Source organism: Schistocerca serialis, chromosome 9, assembly GCF_023864345.2.
Source record: "Schistocerca serialis cubense isolate TAMUIC-IGC-003099 chromosome 9, iqSchSeri2.2, whole genome shotgun sequence".
Lineage (NCBI taxonomy): Eukaryota > Metazoa > Arthropoda > Insecta > Orthoptera > Acrididae > Schistocerca > Schistocerca serialis.
Genome location: NC_064646.1, coordinates 374,268,494 through 374,287,669, shown reverse-complemented (window position 1 = coordinate 374,287,669; position 19,176 = coordinate 374,268,494). Strand labels below are relative to the sequence as shown.

The 19,176-nt window shown below is 38.0% G+C and overlaps 1 protein-coding gene across 1 annotated transcript in view; it reads left to right on the top strand.

The window, feature by feature from the left end:
- Positions 1 to 19,176, top strand: part of LOC126419786 (protein takeout-like) — an 87,500-nt gene that overhangs the window by 56,964 nt on the left and 11,360 nt on the right. Inside the window, exons 3-5 of the mRNA XM_050086971.1 lie at positions 936 to 1,086; positions 6,615 to 6,751; positions 17,807 to 17,956. Of these exons, the coding sequence (XP_049942928.1) occupies positions 936 to 1,086; positions 6,615 to 6,751; positions 17,807 to 17,956 (438 nt within the window). The remainder of the gene's footprint in view (positions 1 to 935; positions 1,087 to 6,614; positions 6,752 to 17,806; positions 17,957 to 19,176) is intronic.

The window sequence follows — 19,176 nt, the reverse complement described above, 5'->3', positions numbered from 1 at the left end:
TATGAATGCCAGTATAAAAAGTATAAAGTAAAAAAAAAATCAAAAATCACAAAATCTTCTATCCTAAGATTAGTTAACAGTGAACGAAATCATAATACAGTTAGTAAATTTGACATCGTTAGTTAAAAATAGAAAATTGAGAATCGATATTATATTAGAGTGCAGTATCGATGGCGAATATGTTGTGTCTTCTCTGCATGACTTGCTTGTTTTCCTATGGTTGAGCTCACGGAGGACAGCCCGGTGTCCTTTTCACCGGCGGCCGGTACGCGGCAATCCGCTAGGGTGCTCCACGCTACTCAAAGTAGTAGGTCTCTGAATATCTCATAGTAAGCATTCAGGTTATACTCGTTCTGTTCATTCAGCAGTAATTCCGGTTGATTGGCGACTCCATAGTGTCCTGTGCACTACGACCAGATAATGGGTATACTTGGAAGGAGAGACAGCATTGGTCGTATATTTTTGATTATTATCGCAAAATCGATTTTTGGTCACTTAGTGACCATCTTCAGTGCTGGAGTCTATGTGATCGCCGTAATGCTTATTGACACCAGTGCTTACTAATTTAAGTTATATATTACAGCACTGAAGATGGTCACTAAGTGACCGAAAATCGATTTTGCGATAATAAACAAAAATATACGACCAATGCTGTCTCTCCTTCCAAGTAATTCCGGTAGCTTACCCACGCCCAGGGCATTATCAAGTTACAGTTTAGTGTGCTTTCTGTGGCGCTGTTGTTGACCCAAATTTCTCGATAACTGCTCTTGGCCTTTCTGAAACATTAATTTAGTGGATTTCTTTAATTAGTGGAATATTGGTGCTTTAGAGTGATTTGGAGTTACTTAAACGGTTCAGCGGTCTGGCCCGTATTACTTATTTATCAGTGCTGTATCGCGATTGTCACTCTGATCACATATACTTTTTCGTTTCAGGTATTCCCAGTCTGGGTCTCCCGCCACTTGACCCCTTACATTTTACGCAAATCAAAATCAAGGACTCACCTGAACGGCCAGTCACCTTGAGCTTGGAATTCAACGAAGTAGACATTATCGGAAATGGCAATGCGATCATCGACGACGTCGAGTAAGTACTCAAGTTTATTTTTTTGAGTCAGTGGTCCCTTGAATCGTCTGATGCGGTCAGCCACGAGTTCCTCTCCTGCGGCAACCTCTTCATTCCAGAGCAGCTGTTGCACCATTTGTCCTCGATTGTTTGCTGGAAAAATCTCAAACACTGTCTTCCCCTCTACAGCTCCCTCTGGTACCATGGAGGTTAATCTCTGTTTCTTTATCGCATGTCAGTGTTTTCTATATGTTCCTTTCGTTTCCGATTCTGCGGAGAACATCCTCATTCCTTGTCACTCCACCTAATTTTCAACGTTCTTCTGCAGCGCCACATCTCAAATGTTTCTATCCTCTTCTGTTTCGGGTTTCCAAATGTACATGATTCAGTACCATACAGCAATGTGCTCCAGAAAAATGTTCTCAGAAAATTCTTCCTGAAATTATTGCATATGTTTTATACCAATAGATTTCCCTTGTCCTGGAATGCCCTCTTGCCCTCTACTAGTCTGCTTTTTTTCCCTACTTGCTTGATCTGTTACATATTACTTTGCTTCTAATGTATCAGAATTCCTTAAATGCTTCCACTTAATGACCACCATTTTTATATTAAGTTTCTCGCTGTTCTCTTTACTGCTCAGTCCATTCAGCAGAATCCTGTAATTCTTCTTCGCTTTCATTGAAGATAGCTATGTCAACAGCTAATCTTATGTTTGATATCTTTTCACCTCGAATTTTAATTCCACTCTTGAATCTTCCTTTTATTTCTCTCATTGTTTCTTCGTTATACAGACTGAATATTAGGGCCGAAAGACTACTTACCTCTCTTACGCACCTATTTAATTCAAACACTTCATTCCTTCCAATCTCATTGTTCCATCTTGGTTCTTGTACGAATTGTATATTAACCGTCTTTCCCTCTATCTTACTCTTGTTGGCCTAAGAGTTTAGAACACCTTGCGCCATTTTACAGTCGCCTTCATGGAAATCTGTGCTAGGGGCAGTCTGTAATAGATAAATGTCTTAGCATGCTGTAGGAAGCTGTTGGCCCACTTTGTGAGTAGAAACTCCTTTATCCTTCAAAGGGACGGCGCTGACTAAACGTGGATGACCTCTAAGCTAAAAAAAAAAAAAAAAGAAAGAAAACGTAACAAGCCACCACAGTCTCACCTAAACGATTAACAAAGTAGGGGAAGGCAAGACGTCAGCTTTCGAGAAGTGCGTATATGAAGATGACCTCAGTGGGTAAAACTGGCTGAAATATGGTAGTTCAGTATTGTATAAGAATTACACATATTGGTGGATAACAATCGGTTAATATAGTACACTTTCATATGGAGGGAAGATTGTTGACTTGCAAAATAAGCACAGCATCAGACACTATTTTGATGAGTCTTTCTTGTTGGTATACAACAGTTTTGAACGTTTGCAGAGTGGCGAATAAACTATCCCCTGGAGACAGGTCACTTGTGTTCGAAAAACAGCAGAGAACAGCTTTGTTCGAAGAGTGGTAGAACAGACGTCGGTTTCTAACTTGATGCAGGAGACTTCTCGTAAGAGTACGGGCGAGAAAACGTGGCTGAGAGACTATATCTGGATGTACGAGGCAAATCTGGTTCTTGGCAGTTTGAGGAAAATCACAGCGCCCACTAGGCTTCATGCACCTGTGGACTGAACACAGTGAGAGATAGGGGAGAAGGCGCGATAATTTAAGTGCGTTTTTAGGTATGGTGCTGGGATTCGGCCTACTTCAGAATGTACGCGAAGGAACTTGCTCCTCTTTTTGCAGCGGTGTACCGTAGGTCTCTAGAATCAATCAGTTGTATAATTTTGGAACACGTATTATATTCGAGTATAGTGACTTTCTCGAGACTAGAAATCTACTCTGTAGGAATCAGAATGGGTTTCGAAAAAGACGATCGTGTGGAACCCAGCTCGCGCTATTCGTCCACGAGACTCAGAGGGCCATAGACACGGGTTCCCAGGTAGATGCCGTGTTTCTTGACTTCCGCAAGGCGTTTGGTACAGTTCCCCACAGTCTACTAATGAACAAAGTAAGAGCATATGGACTATCAGACCAATTGTGTGATTGGATTGAAGAGTTCCTAGATAACAGAACGCAGCATGTCATTCTCAATGGAGAGAAGTCTTCTGAAGTAAGAGTGATTTCAGGTGTGCCACAGGGACTGTCGTAGGACCATTGCTATTCACAATATATATACATGACCTTGTGGATAACATCGGAAGTTCACTGAGGCTTTTTTCCGGATGATGCTGTAGTATATCGAGAGGTTGCCACAATGGAAAATTGTACTGAAATTCAGGAGGATTTGCAACGAATTGACAGTGCAGGGAATGGAAATTGAATCTCAATGTAGACAAGTGTAATGTGCTGCGAATACGTAGAAGGAAAGATCCTGTGTCATTTAGCTACAATATATGAGGTCAGCAGCTGGAAGCAGTTAATTCAATAAATTATCAGGGAGTAGGCATTAGGAGTAATTTAAAATGGAATGACCATATAAAATTAATCAGCGGTACAGCAGATGTCAGACTGAGATTCATTGGAAGATTCCTAAGGAAATGCAGTCCGAAAACAAAGGAAGTAGGTTACAGTACACTTGTTCGCCACTGCTTGAATATTGCTCACTATTGTGGGATCCGTACCAGATAGGGTTGATAGAAGAGATAGAGAAAATCCAACGGAGAGCAACGCGCTTCATTACACGATTACTTGTTGTTGTTATTGTTGTCTTCAGTCCTGAGACTGGGATGCAGCTCTCCATGCTACTCTATCCTGTGCAAGCTTCTTCATCTCCCAGTACTTACTGCAACCTACATCCTTCTGAATCTGCTTAGTGTATTCATCTCTTGGTCTCCCTCTACGATTTGTACCCTCCACGCTGCCCTCCAATACTAAATTTGTGATCCCTTGATGTCTCAGAACATGACCTACCAACCGGTCCCTTCTTCTTGTCAAGTTGTGCCACAAACTGCTCTTCTCCCCAATTCTGTTCAGTACCTCCTCAAAAGTTGTGTAATCTACCCATCTAATCTTCAGCATTCTTCTGTAGCACCACATTTCGAAAGGTTCTATTCTCTTCTTGTCAAAACTATTTATCGTCCATGTTTCACTTCCATACATGGCTAGACTCCATACAAATTCTTTCAGAAACGTCTTCCTGACACTTAAATCTATACTCAATGTTAACACATGTCTCTTCTTCAGAAACGCTGTCCTTGCCATTGCCAGTCTACATTTTATATCCTCTCTACTTCGACCATCATCAGTTATTTTGCTCCCCAAATAGCAAAACTCCTTTACTACTGTAAGTGTCTCATTTCCTAGTCTAATTCCCTCAGAATCACCCAACTTAATTCGACTACATTCCATTATCCCCGTTTTGCTTTTCTTGATGTTCATCTTGTATCCTCCCTTCAAGACGCTATCCATTCCGTTCAACTGCTCTTCCAAGTCCTTTGCTGTCTCTGATAGAATTACAATGTCATCGGCGAACCTCAAAGTTTTTATTTCTTCTCCATGGACTTTAATACCTACTCCGAATTTTTCTTTTGTTGCCTTTACTATTTGCTCAATGTACAGATTGAATAACATCGGGGAGAGTCTACAACCCTGTCTCACTCCCTTCCCAACCACTGCTTCTCTTTCATGCCCCTCGACTCTTATAACTGCCATCGGGTTTACTTAGTAATCGCGAAAGCGTTACGGAGATGATAGATAAACTCCTGTGGAAGAATCTGCAAGAGAGACGCTCAGTAGCTCGGCACGGGATTTTGTTGAAGTTTCGAGAACATACCTTCTCCGAGGAGTCAAGCAGTATATTGCTCCCTCCTACGTATATCTCACAAAGAGACCATTAAGATAAAATCAGAGAGATTAGAACCCACACAGAGGCATACCGACAGTCTTTCTTTCCACGAACAATACGAGACTGGAATAGAAAGGAGGACCGATAGAGGCACCCTCCCCCACACACCTTCAGGTGGCTTGCGGAGTATGGATGTAGATGTAGATGTACATATAGTTGTAGACTCATTGCGACTCAGCTGAAAATTTTGTTGCCTGCGAAGCAAAATGAAACAGCTTCTGCACGATCAATTCAATACGTGTAAACTGCGGTCTTTTCCCAAATCTCTTGAATTATTCAAACGCTGTCGAGATTTGCTTTCCTCCATCTTAATAGCTGATATTTTTCTTATTGTTTGCATTTATAGCATTGGGACTGATTCTGTAGTAATTTGGTATTCATGTATATCACGTGGGGCGTTTATTATAAACGGGGATTAATGTGGACCACTGTTCCATTTCATAGGTGAATAAACACGTTGGTCTTTTATCTTATATGAGCTACAGCATCCATGTGTTTCCTAGAGCCACCTTATCCTGTTAGTTATGCATTGAGCGACATATTTTTCTGTGGCCTCACTATGGCCCAGCGAAACAGATGCGGATCACGTGACATCGACAGCGGTATGTCGGGGACTCGGCTGAAACCATACACTTTGTACATATTCGGTTGTATTTTTAATTTCTCTAATTGGAATTTGTTAAATTATCAGATTGTGTTCATTGTTTACAAGTGAATAAGTGACGTTTGTTTAAATATCGCTATGTGCTAGTTGTTCATTATCGCATCTCTACATATATCAGATGGATGCTCTAGTATTTGGGGAATGTGGATTATATTATGATGATTAACAGTTGGAGCGGAAGCGCTTACAATAACCGTTGTGATGTCGTTATTTCAAAATAGTTCTTCAACATACTGTAATGTCATTTTCTCTTACGTCGTACATTTCGTTCGCAATTTCGCGGAATATTCCTTCGTGTCATTTTATTATCAGTATAGTAATTCAGTCACACATTGTAATGCTGAAGTGCCTTACGTCTGTAACAGTGGTAAAATTTATAGCCATTTTGTAATGCAGAATGGCTTGGCTGCTGATTTTCATCTCACTCCTGTGAATGGACCTACAATAACAAGGCTGCAGTAGTAAAAGTACAATTCATGCGTTTGGCACCACGTTTCTGTAATCCCACGCGGGCTTCCCGTCTTTTATAATTTACGTAATAGTCCAAGAAGTCTGACCCAGTTCTTGATCGTTGTCTAATTGGTACAGCGATCGGAAAACTTTAATTTTCCCGCCTTCGCAATTGTCTGAGGTGCATGACCTTCCCACTTGCCAGGGGGAGAATTCTTTACAGTAATCTTGATGTAAAACCGTTTTCTGTGGACGCATGCACACTATTATAACATTTCAGTAATCACTTAAAACCGCGTGTTCTAGTCAAGCTCTGCCGGCCGGTGTGGCCGAGCGATAGTAGGTGCTTCAGTCTGGAACCGCGTGACCGCTACGGTTGCAGGTTCGACTCCTGCCTCGTTGTCCCAAGGAATTGGAACAGTGAACTTTGGCATATGAAAGTGAAACCCACTTCATAACGATGTTATTTACAGATCTGATTATTCAATGATTATAGTTTACACCAAAGGAACATGATAACTCTTGTCAACTTGACTGTGTTGACAGGATGAAGCCAGGCAGTTACTACATGAAGACAAAGGTACATACCGATAAGCCATTGACACTCGTCGGCCCATACAAGGCAGAAGGCAAGGTGTTGGTGCTGCCTGTTAAAGGGGAAGGGAACAGCAACATAACAGCACGTAAGTACCCAGGCTTACGCTTCCTGTGCTCTATTCTCATGTCACCAGTTCTCCAGACCTACACTGGCTTGCCGAAACCATCAAAAGAAGCCAATGTTCTGTCACTCCCTCTTAAATCTTGAAAAGCATGCATTCCGCCTCGCTACAATATCGGCTTACTCTCACTTACGAAAATCATATAGCAATACATAAAATTAGCATTTCGAACACTTGAGGTCTCATCAAACTTGACACACAACCACTGGACTGTTCCCATCAGGAGAGGATCTATGTGTTTGACTTCCACAGCCATATTCCATTAACGCAATACATGCGAATTCTTCATATACTCTCACAAGGAGCGTTTACTTCCCTTCATTAACTTATATTGATATCTAATCAAGGACCTACATCTACATATCATTCAAATCGTCCAGTTACTCGTAGTGCCACGAAATATGGATAATACATCTTTTTTATTAGACCAACGGCTGCTCAGCAAATCGCCCACAAAATATACAAAATCCAATACAGTTTTCAACCTTACTTCAGCTATTTTCTCATGGGGTTTGCATTGCTGAATCATCACAGTAACATGTGAAATATTTGAAAAACAACACTTTCAATTAAATCATGGCAAATTTGGTACAGATTGTCCTACAAACCAAGACGCCACTGTTTTCGATTACAATTTTATTACTGTAGATATATTTTGGGGTGATTGGCATCATCAAGTTACTGCACTTCAGGTGGTCTTGATGTTCATCTGATATTGCTGTCTTAGGTGCCGCCGTGCGGGGTAGCCGCGTGGTCTCAGGCGCCTTGCAGGGTTCGCGTGGTTCCCCTTGTCGGACGTTCGAGCCCTCCCTCGGACATTGGTGTGTTTGTTGTCCTTACTGTAAGTTCGTTTAAGTTAGATTAAGTATTGTGTAAGCCTAGGTGCTGACGACCTCAGCCGTTTGGTCCTATAGGAACTTACCACAAATCTCCAATTGCCGATTTCTTAGTTGCTGTCAGTACAGTATAAGTTTGCACCATTGATGTTGGTGAAGCTATAGTAAGTGTTAAAATTAATGAAAGTTTATTTCATAATGATGTTACTTGACAGTAATTATGAAATAACCTTTCATAATTCAACAACTCCAAAAATAACTGCTCCAGCTACAGTTTAACACCTACTACAGCACCACTAATATCTACAAAACAAACTTTTACAGTAGTGGTAGGAATTGCAATGGTGATATCCTATAGATATGAAGACCACCTGATATAAGCTGAAGATGATAATATACATATTATGTGAGAAGCGAGGTACAGCACAACAGTGGACAACAATCTCTGTAAATACTTCAGGGGCTTAACATTCAGTTGAGGGTGACATATGTCGGTAAAAATGTATTAAACATTCTGCCACACAATATATTTATTTCTCTCCATTATTACAATGGAGATTCAAGGAGAGTTCCAAAAAAAGTAAGATATCTTCCACCTGTTAACTCCTTTGGTTCACATAAGGTTCTCTTTGTAGGGTCTATTACAGTTAATTCATTTGTTGTTGTTGTTATAAGACTGTGATACTGCATAACTTGAGGTCAATGTGTTATAAGCCTGTCAACAAAATACAAATTTTTCATAATTAGCTGCTAACAAACATGGGACAGAGAGGTTATGTTTCTGGGAAAGTTTGTAAAAGTGATATTCTCTACCGACAGATATGTGGGCACTGACAATCCTGTCAAGTGGTCGTCATATATGAAACACCATTGGATTTGTGTGCTTCAGGAGATGATGTAAGTGTTTGACAGTGATCCAATTTTTAATTACTCATTTATCATTGTCTGATTCATATCATATAATGTTTAAATTCACAGAAAATATAGAAAAAGGTAAAATATGTGTCTTTAAGACATGGTCTCATAGCGTAATACGTAATTATGTCAATTTCTTAAAGACACATATTTTACCTTTTTCTATATTTTCTGTGAATTAAAACATTATATGATATGAATCAGACAGTGATAAATGAGTAATTAAAAATTGGATCATATATATATATATATATATATATATATATATATATATATATACATATAAAATCTAACACAGGAGCATCCTGGTCTCATAGCGTAATATGTAATTATGTCAATTTCTTAAAGACACATATTTTACCTTTTTCTATATTTTCTGTGAATTTAAACATTATATGATATGAATCAGACAATGATAAATGAGTAATTAAAAATTGGATCACTGTCAAACACTTACATCATCTCCTGAAGCACACAAATCCAATAGAGTTTCAAATATGACGACCACTTGACAGGATTGTCAGTGCCCACATATCTGTCGGTAGAGAATATCACTTTTACAAACTTTCCCAGAAACATAACCTCTCTGTCCCATGTTTGTTAGCAGCTAATTATGAAAAATTTGTATTTTGTTGACAGGCTTATAACACATTGACCTCAAGTTATGCAGTATCACAGTCTTATAACAACAACAACAAATGAATTAACTGTAATAGACCCTACAAAGAGAACCTTATGTGAACCAAAGGAGTTAACAGGTGGAAGGTATCTTACGTTTTTTGGAACTCTCCTTGAATCTCCATTGTAATAATGGAGAGAAATTTAATATATTGTGTGGCAGAATGTTTAATACATTTTTACTGACATATGTCACCCTCAACTGAATGTTAAGCCCCTGAAGTATTTACAGAGATTGTTGTCCCCTGTTGTGCTGTACCTCGCTTCTCACATATTTGAAGTTGGTGAGAGTGTTGTAGGTTGGGTCAATACTCAGACAAATACCTCTAACGAGCCCTGTAACAGAAACTGGATACATTTTTGACAAAATTTTATAAATGATTGTATTGTTCCTCTGGTGCAGTCTTTTTCTGAAATTAAAAATTGCGCTGGAAAATTATAAAGTTTTCCCAAATGTGAATACATATTCCAAGATACAATACGATCTAGTACTGAAGAGTAGAAGCTATGCTGTAAAAAAGAAGAAATTGTGAGTATTGTATTTAATCGTCTATCTGTCACATCATTACTCTACTATAAATCATTAACAGTGCACAGAATAGTTTCTCCACTTTTGCATGAAAGTAAATTATTAGGACTGATTTTCTATGCTGCATTCAGTTATGATTTTAGGGATTTTAGTTTTTCTCCATTATTAACAGTTTCTTCTGGATATCGGCTTTTCTCTGTCATGTAGATTTGCATTAATTTAATTGAAGGAAGTTTCAGTTCACATGCAACAGGGAAACTTTCTTCTCTACACTTATTTTTATCTCTTTGTTTGTCCATCTAGCGTTAGCTATTAGAAACAAATGTCACAATTCTGTTTTGTGCTTAAATCACGTGAGAAATTTCGAATAATGAGTATTGGCGCTACCCAGAATTTACAGTCGCTACTGTATTGTGTGCTGTGTTTATGCGAAATATGTGATATACAAGTATATTGTCAGAAACATTTGTATAAAAGACTAGATAATTTGTAAAAAAACAATATGTTTTGATCTAATGACGTACGCAATACCTTAAAGTCAGTGTGTGCACACTTTATTGGAAACCACAAATCTGGTGGCTGTAAACCGATTGTGAATAACATGATGTTTCCAAAGTATGAAGTATCGTATGCCACCAAAGTTGCGGTTCCTTTATCTTCATCTTGATTTTTTTTCTTATTACTTGAGGGATGTAGCTGATGAACATGGGGAAACTTTTTAGCACAAGATTGCAGTAATGGAAAAGTGGTTTATAGGATGGGGAACTGGTTGAGTATTGTTGGTAGATAGTAAGAGGCACTGCAGAAAATTCATAAAAAAGAAAACGACCAAAAATACCCTTCTCAACTTAGCCTTGGGTAAAATATTTGTCTAGAACTCTTACAAAAAATAAAACTTCTACTTGGGGATAACGGTCTGTGATAGGAAACTTTTATTTTCAATTCCTTATTCCTCACAATTACAGGTGAGACAAACCGTAGCTTTATCGAGAGGGCTGGCAGAAAGTAAAAATGTGTTGCAATGATTATAATCAGTAACTGAAATCAAATTACCAAAAAATGTTATTGTAAACCAGTTACAAGTTAAATACATTTTCAAATAGAAGCTCCCCAAAAATACACAAATTTCGAATTTCAAGCTAAATTTGTTAAGACATTAATTTCTAGTGTGATATGTCACGCTGAAAAAATGTTCTTTTGTTTCAAAGTACAAGTCTCTGTACAAGCTACGAATTATGGCTCAACTGTCTACATCTTATATAAAGAATTCTAAAATTATACGTTAGTTTACTGACCATTAAACTATGTACTTGAAGAGTTAACAATATATTCAAATTATCTCTAATATAACATATTGTTGTTGTTGTGGAAGACTGGTTTGATGCTGCTCTCCCTGTTGCTGTATCCTGTGCATCCCTCTTCATTCCTGTATAACTACTGCAACCTAAATCCTTCTGAATCTGCTTACTGTACTAATTTCTTAGTCTCCATCTACGAGTTTTACTCCACATACTTCTCTCCAGTATTAAACTGGTGATCCCTCAACTCATCCATTCTTTTAGTCAAGTTGTTCCTCAAATTTATTGTTTCGCCAAAATTCTTCTCACTACATCGTCATCAGTTATTTGATCTACTCATCTAATCTTCAGCACTCTTACAAAGTCCCACATTTCGAAAAATTCGATTCCTTTCTTGTCTAAACCGGTTGTTGTACACGTTTCACTTCTGCACAAAGCTACAATCTAGACAAATGCCTCCAGAAAATAAATTCATAACAGATCTACTGTCTTTTTGGGGTTAACAAATTTCTCTTCTTCAGAAATAGTTTTCTAGCCAATGACAATCCACAATTAATATCCAGTCTGTTTCGACCATCATCAGTTAGTTTACTACCCAAACAACAAAACTCATTTACTACTTTATGTGTCTCATTTCCTAATCTAATTTCCTCAGCTTTACCTGTATTAATTCAACTACATGCCACTATTCTTGTTTTGCATTTTTTTATGTTCCTCTTCTGTCGCCCTTTAAAGGCGCTGTCAATTTGCTACTCCTAGTCCTGTGCTGTCTTTGACAGAATTACAGTATCATAGACGAACCTCAAAATCTTGTATCTTCTGCATGAAATTTAATTCCTACTCCAAGTCTTTCATTGGCTGCCTTTACTGTTTTCTCAGAGTACATAGTAAATAACTTTGGGAATATGCCAGAACCCTGTCTCACTATCTTCTCAACCAGTGCTTCCCTTCCATGATCCTCGACTCTTATGAATGCTATCTTGTTTCTATGGATCCGCTCCCAGTATTTTATCACTTATACCTTTAGAATTTCAAAGACAGTATCGCAATCAACATAGTCAAAATCTTTCTCTAAGAGGTGCCCAGCGGTGATAAGAACTTTTTGAAAGATGGTTAAGTATGTTAAGATCCCAGATCACGCACTGCAGCCATTCACCAGGTGGCCCCTTGTTTGCGATTCACTGACAAAAAAAATGTTTGCAATCTTCTGTGATATTCAACAGTGTTAGAAAGGTTGCATGACGCAGTCTGGTTGTGTGGTATGATGGATGGGATAATAGCTTCATATACAAGAGGTTGTGGGTTAGGATTGTCACGTCCAGTAATTGCCTTTGTTTTTAAATCCTTACCAAAAACTTTGATCATTACTTTCATTCAATTAATTGGTTAAAATGTAATTTTTTATTTCCATTCCTTTGTAAAGTAATTTTAATCATAGTATTAACGTCTTCATTTGCTCTTATTTTCTTCTTATCATTCTTTTCCCACTTGAAATATTTGTTCATGCATTTTGAATTAATTTATGTATTCATTTATATAAAAGTTATTTTGCTTTATGACCCTGTTTTTTGATCCACATTATTTTGTTCTTTGTATCCAACTTCTTTTACTTATAAACCCTTCTTTCCTTTAAATCTTGAACTGTGTTATATTGTCCATAGTTCAAAAGGTAGCTAGGATATGGTTTAAATGTTTCTATGACAATTACCATGAAAAAAGTAATTTCTGATGACGAAAGGTACATCTTTCGCACTATTGCCCTGTCAGTATAAATAGATCATGTCGTCTCATGCTTTTTAACTGATACATTGGAATTTTCAAATAATTGAATATTATAGTAGACAAATATAATTAAACCTGTTGTCACAATAATTCCGATAGGGAAAAGAATTATACACAGTAAAAATTAAACAAATCAAGAAGTTCATACAGGGCTTAAAATGAAATGACAAAGGAATAGAAATAAAAAATTAAATATAAACCAGTTAATTGAATGAAAGTAATGACCAATGTCATTTTGGTAAATTTTTAAAAATAAAAAAAATATTGCAACTTTCATGATCTGAACTCACAATCCCAGCGTTAATAGACATTGTTCTATCCATTACACCATGCATCCAGTCTAGTATTACGACTTTTTTAACGTTACAGAGAATCATGTAAATTTTCGAATATTTTTGTCGGTTATTCGCAAAGGAAGACCCGCCAGGGTGAATGTTTGCATGCTGTGATATCTAGGATCTTAACTTACATCACTGTATATTTGGTTTCAAAAAGTCGATCTCAGCGCTGGAGACATCTCCTTGTAAGTCTACAGATGCCATAAACGTAGTTTTGCCTTTCCTTAACTTGTCTTCTAGGATCGGTTCTGCCTTGTATGTTCCTACATTTCTCCGCAATCCAAACTGACTTATCCTGATGTCAGCTTCTAGCAGTTTTTCGACTGAACTGTGAAGAATTTGTGTCACTATTTGGCAAATGTGACTAGCACCTATCAATATATCATGCAGAACTTATATGAACAGAACAAGAAATACTTACAAATTCTACTCATAACTCAATCTCATATCTAACAGCAAAAAATGCAGAAAATTGTTAGATCATTTATGGCTTTCCTTTGTGTGATTTTAAATCAGCTACTAAACTGAAATGCTGACCATGGAAAATCAAGAGCTCCTAGTCACATTGTCCTCTGGGTTCAACACTCTCCCATACTGATAATTTTAAATTATGTGTATACATATATACAAAAGTTTTCAAGAAATATCTGTAAGGAGTTGCACATTTATCCTTACATATAATTTTTAGAACAAAGTGGTTTATTCTGAAAATGTTGATTCAATGGACTGTATTATGTACAAGCAAATAACAATTAAATTCAGGTAACAAAATTGTGTAATGGCTACCATTAACAATTATATTAACCATTATTTGTTGATTTACTTAAATTATTTCAGTCAGCAGCGTGTTCTAAGGCACGTACCGCAACTTGAGCCTACAATGACAACAGAAAACATCTAAGAAAAAATTGTTTATTGTTTTTGTGTAGCCATTAGATCTTGACAGTCAGGTTTGTGTCAGAAACATGTTACTTTATTCAGTCATTTCTGTGAATCAAAAACTTTTTTACTCATACTGGTACCTAAAGAACGGTTTAATACTGAAAAATTTCACAATCAGTCTATAGACAAGAAGATTAAAAATCACTTTAAAGCTCATTTGCGATTTATTGATGTTCCCAAACACTGAACACTGATTACTTCTATTTAACTGTTTGATGTATTATACGTTTCAGTTCTGGTATTCAAAGTGAGTTACTGAACAGAAAATTCTGAGTCTAGCTAAAATTAAATGGAGATTGGTTACCTTTATTCATCTGCTTAAATTTTTGAATAGGATTTGATTCAAAATTTACCTAACTGAACTAATGCCACCTGCTTACTCCCATACTGCTGTTATCTGCAAAAAATGACCAAGTTACCATTTTGTGACAAAGCAAATGGAACATACTTAATGTACATTAGTAACAATAAGAACCCATGAGAGAACATCATAAGTCATTAACCGATACAGAGGATCTTCTTGCTATGTAATGAAAATGAAACTGTTTAACTCCATTTTATGCTTCATACGTAAGGTGACTGCAATATAATTGTTGTGTCAATTACTATACAACATTTTCACTTCTGCATGGGAAAACCATCACTTACACAAAAGGAAGCTTTAGCTGCATAGCAGATTATCGCCAATGATACTGATTTTGTGACTGGATGATTTTGTGTGAATATTATGTGTGAATATGAGATCATCAATGGATATCTATCTGAAAGGAAACACACTAAATTTGTGTGACAACATTCCTCAATATTTGATATTACTTAAGTAGAATATTCAACAGACATCAATTGATTGTGTATGACATGCCAAACGGTGTTCTACCCTGGCCGGCCAGTGTGGCCGAGCAGTTCTAGCACTTCAGTCTGGAACCGCGCGACCGCTACGGGCGCAGGTTCGAACCCTGCCTCTGGCATGGATGTGTGTGATGTCCTTAGATTAGTTAGGTTTAAGTAGCTCCAAGTTATAGGGGACTGATGATCTCCGATGTTCCGTACCATAGTGCTCAGAGCCATTTGAACAATTTTTTTGTTCCACCCTGAAATATTCAGATGTAGAGAACAGTATATTATGTTAAGCTGTTCTCATAAAATTAATCTGCTTTTGGAAACAATGTTGGCAACTAGTATCTTTGGTAGAAACAGCGAACACGCTTTGTTATATTTTCATAAGGCGGAGAAATTGTTAATTACCAGGGCGTTATTTGGTCACATGTTTATATTGGTTTATCAGAACATATAACTATAAAATGATAAGTCTGACAGTATTAGTTATTTCAGAATGTTCATTGCTGAAAATTAGTGTAAAGTCTTACATAATTCCGTTCATTGTCTTCGACTAATCTTGATTTATATATATGAGTGCTATTGGCGATAACTCTAGCTTTCGATATAATACTAATAGTGACTGTTTTCCTTTAGTTGTCTTTGTTGTAATGACTGAATCATGAAAGGTTGCCAGAAAGAAAAGAAAAAATCATCCAAGTATTAGTAACAGCTGTAAATACACTAACATAGGTAGAGGCGCATAGTGCAAGCCCCTTTCGTCAGTCATTTAAAAGGTCTCATACATCGAGAATCCACTGATTTCACAAACACCGATTGTGAGTCGGAGGTAAAAAGCGACGCAGTCGTATATCATCTATAACCAAACAGCCTCAAAAGCTGTATGTAGGGGCCCTCGAAAGCCAAGCAGGACAGTTCCGAGTCAAATATACGAGCACAAGGTAAATGCTGTACAAGTGAGCAGTTATACTCAGTTAACCCTGTGCAATAAGAAGGACTTTCAAAACGTGCCTGTACATGCCTCTGGGTTCGAGAGAACTTGCGACAGCCACGTCAGATATACGAGCATGCAGTAAATACTTTAGAAGTGGGCGACTATACTCCGTTAATCCTGTGCAATAAGAAGGACTTCCAATACTTGCCTGTACATACCTCTGGGTTAGGGCTATTTGCTTCCATCTTACAACTGTCTACATACACCTATATTTGTATGTCATTTACACTGTGACAAGTATTTGAACCTAAGGCTTCGATTAAAGAAACAGAAACTGGCATCTCCGCGGTTCGTGGTCTGTAGTGGAATGAATTACTGAGTGTGCGCGAGTGTCGCCATTTGTTCTGGTAATTGGTAGGAAGCCTCATCTACGTTCTACACTTACTGAAATTATAAACTAGAGTCTGAGGTGTACTGCATGTTCGTCGTAAACGCGTGAAGAAGGAAGAAAAAGCAGACGAATAAACCAACCCAGATTCTCGTTCCGCCTACCACCACCACACGTAAACCCCTAGCTCGACATCATAGTCTTTCTGTACTCTCTCCAACCACAGACACAGAGATCTAAAACGTCTTAGCTTGAGCTCGTTGCTGGCTCTCTTGTGTACGAAGCCGCTCGTGTACCAATAATCGGATGACCAAAAATCACCTCTCATCAGAGTGTCAGATTCTAAAGTATGTCTCATCCTATGTTGGGTTATAGCAGTGTTTGGTAAATAAATTATTATATAGAAATCAAATTTATCTAATTATTTATTAATTTTCACTCCCATCCTCGGCAGTCGTGATGTTATAGAGGTATCACTCACAGTACTTTTTCTCCACTTGATAATTCTTCTGTTAATCATGTTTGGTTCAAACTGCACCAGCTAATCCAGAGTTGCGCTACGTTTCACACGTCATCCCTTTCCCACACACTCCTGTTGTAGGCTTGTGGTAACTTATATGTCTACCGAAGTTTGGGTGAATTTCCTCTGTGTGATCCAGTAAACCCACAGAATTTTCTTCACTTAAGAAATCCTAAACATGCCATATACTTGTCACCAATTCACCTTCAATATCTTCAAGCCTATGGTAAGAGTGCTGGGATGCCTGAACCCACATCCAGAAGTGTATCAAGCAGGGTTAAATTTGTCCTGACGAATCAGGGACAAGCTACAACAAATCTAGGTGTTTTAGCATTGAAGAAACAGCTATGTAAATTATTTATGTAAAACGTCTAAGATATCTTATACGCAGCACAAAATTATTACATGGTGTGAGTGTAAATTTCAGTTGTTAAGAGTGACTTAATACGGCATATCCTTTGTTTATGGTTTGACGACACCACGTTACTGAAGAATATTTATTTGGTAACCATCATTTACCAACTGCAATACTTCATCTAGCTTGCGAAAGAATCATGAAAGTTGGAGGCTTCAGAATCAGTATAATGACTCACAGCCATAGGTAACTGATTATTCAATACTTTACCTCTTCCACCACTGCTGCGCGGTGTAGGTCTCAGGCGCCTTGTCACGGTCCGTGCGTCTTACCCCGTCGGAAGTTCGAGTCCTCCCTCAGGCATGGGTATGCGTTGTCCATAGCGTAACTTAGTTGAAGTTAGATTAAATACTGTTAGGCTTAGGGACCGATGACCTCAGCAGTTTGGTCCAGGAAGACCTTAACAGAAATTTCCATTTTTTTTTCTTCCACCACAGGGACACCTAGCTCAAAAACTTCAGCTTCGTGACTCCTTTCATTAAATTTTGTCTCAAATAATGGTACAGCTCTCAGGTAAAAGCCCCTGCATTTTTCTGTAGCTTTTCGTCATGTATTCTTAGTTTCGATATAATTGTGTTAATACTCATTTTCTTTTCCTAATCTGCAGCTAGACTGGAGGCCGTCCTGGAGTTATTTGGACAGCCCATTGAAAGAGATGGAGAGGTGTACTGGGACGTCACGGACTACAAGGTCGACCTCAGTTTAGGCAAGCTATCGATTGACTTGACAGGACTCTACAACAATGACAAGGCACTAGGTATGTTACTGAACAGAGCCTTTTGTACTCATCATTATAGGGCTGTTCCTCCCACCTGTTGAAATATTGAGGCGCATGAGAAGTGCAGTGGGTAATTTTTGGAGTGATGAGACTATAAAAAGTAAATGAAAGATGAGTAACACATTCACACTTAACAACACACACATACATAAACACACAAAATCTATTCACATAAAGACTAACGCACGCACACGCACACACACACACACACACACACACACACACACACACACACACACAAACACAAACACGCATACTCACACACTTACACCCACACACACAGACAAATTCACTCACGAAAAGAGTAATGCACTCTCACATGACAAACACCCACTCACTCGAGACAAAAGAAACGAATAGCAAATCACATGCGCGACACAAGCAAAAGACGAAAGACAAACCAACAGCGATGGGTGGCAACACTAAACACTGAAAACCACGTTCAGATCTTTTCTACAGCAAGGATTTTTCTTCCAATATCTTGGGAGGCGGTTCTATGATCCAAACTAAGACAAAAATGTTTAGTAAATATGCGATCTAAACTGCCTACTTTGGCTGCTATGAGCACTTATTCATCTTCGCTATTGTGAGACATATGTCTTCTACTGAATAAGCGCTCATAGTCCTTCAGGTCCATTTTAGAGCCAATGTTGACATCCGTTTCTATTCTGGTGCATACTATTTCCTGCAGAAGTATCGAAAGCAGGGAACTGAAAGTAGAAGAGATGTATTCCGTAGGATTGCAGATGAAAAAGTGCTTTTAGCTCTTACGTTATTCATTTGAGAGCCCAAATTTACAAGAAATTTTTCCTTGTTTTCATGTAAGGAAGCTGCCCTAAGCTTGTCCCTTAATTTTGGAGACAACATGTAGATAAAACTACTCCTGTATTACAGCCCACTTAAGTGGTTCATAGATAGGATAATCGAAACACGTACGGCTAAACACAAACTGCCTTTCATTTGGTTGTAGAGGCAGGACAAATCTGCATGAATAAGCGTTTCACCTAAACCTGGTAGATTATGTTCAGTTGTTAGATCTGTGATGACAAGATTAATGCTAATAGGAGTAACTGTTTTACTGATTATGTGTTCATACATTGAGTAATTTCGTTATGTCGTAGAGGAAACAATTTTCTGCAGCAAAAGAGAGAAAAATTTCTCCATTCATGTAGTCGCTGAGAGTAAGAGTTAATATTATT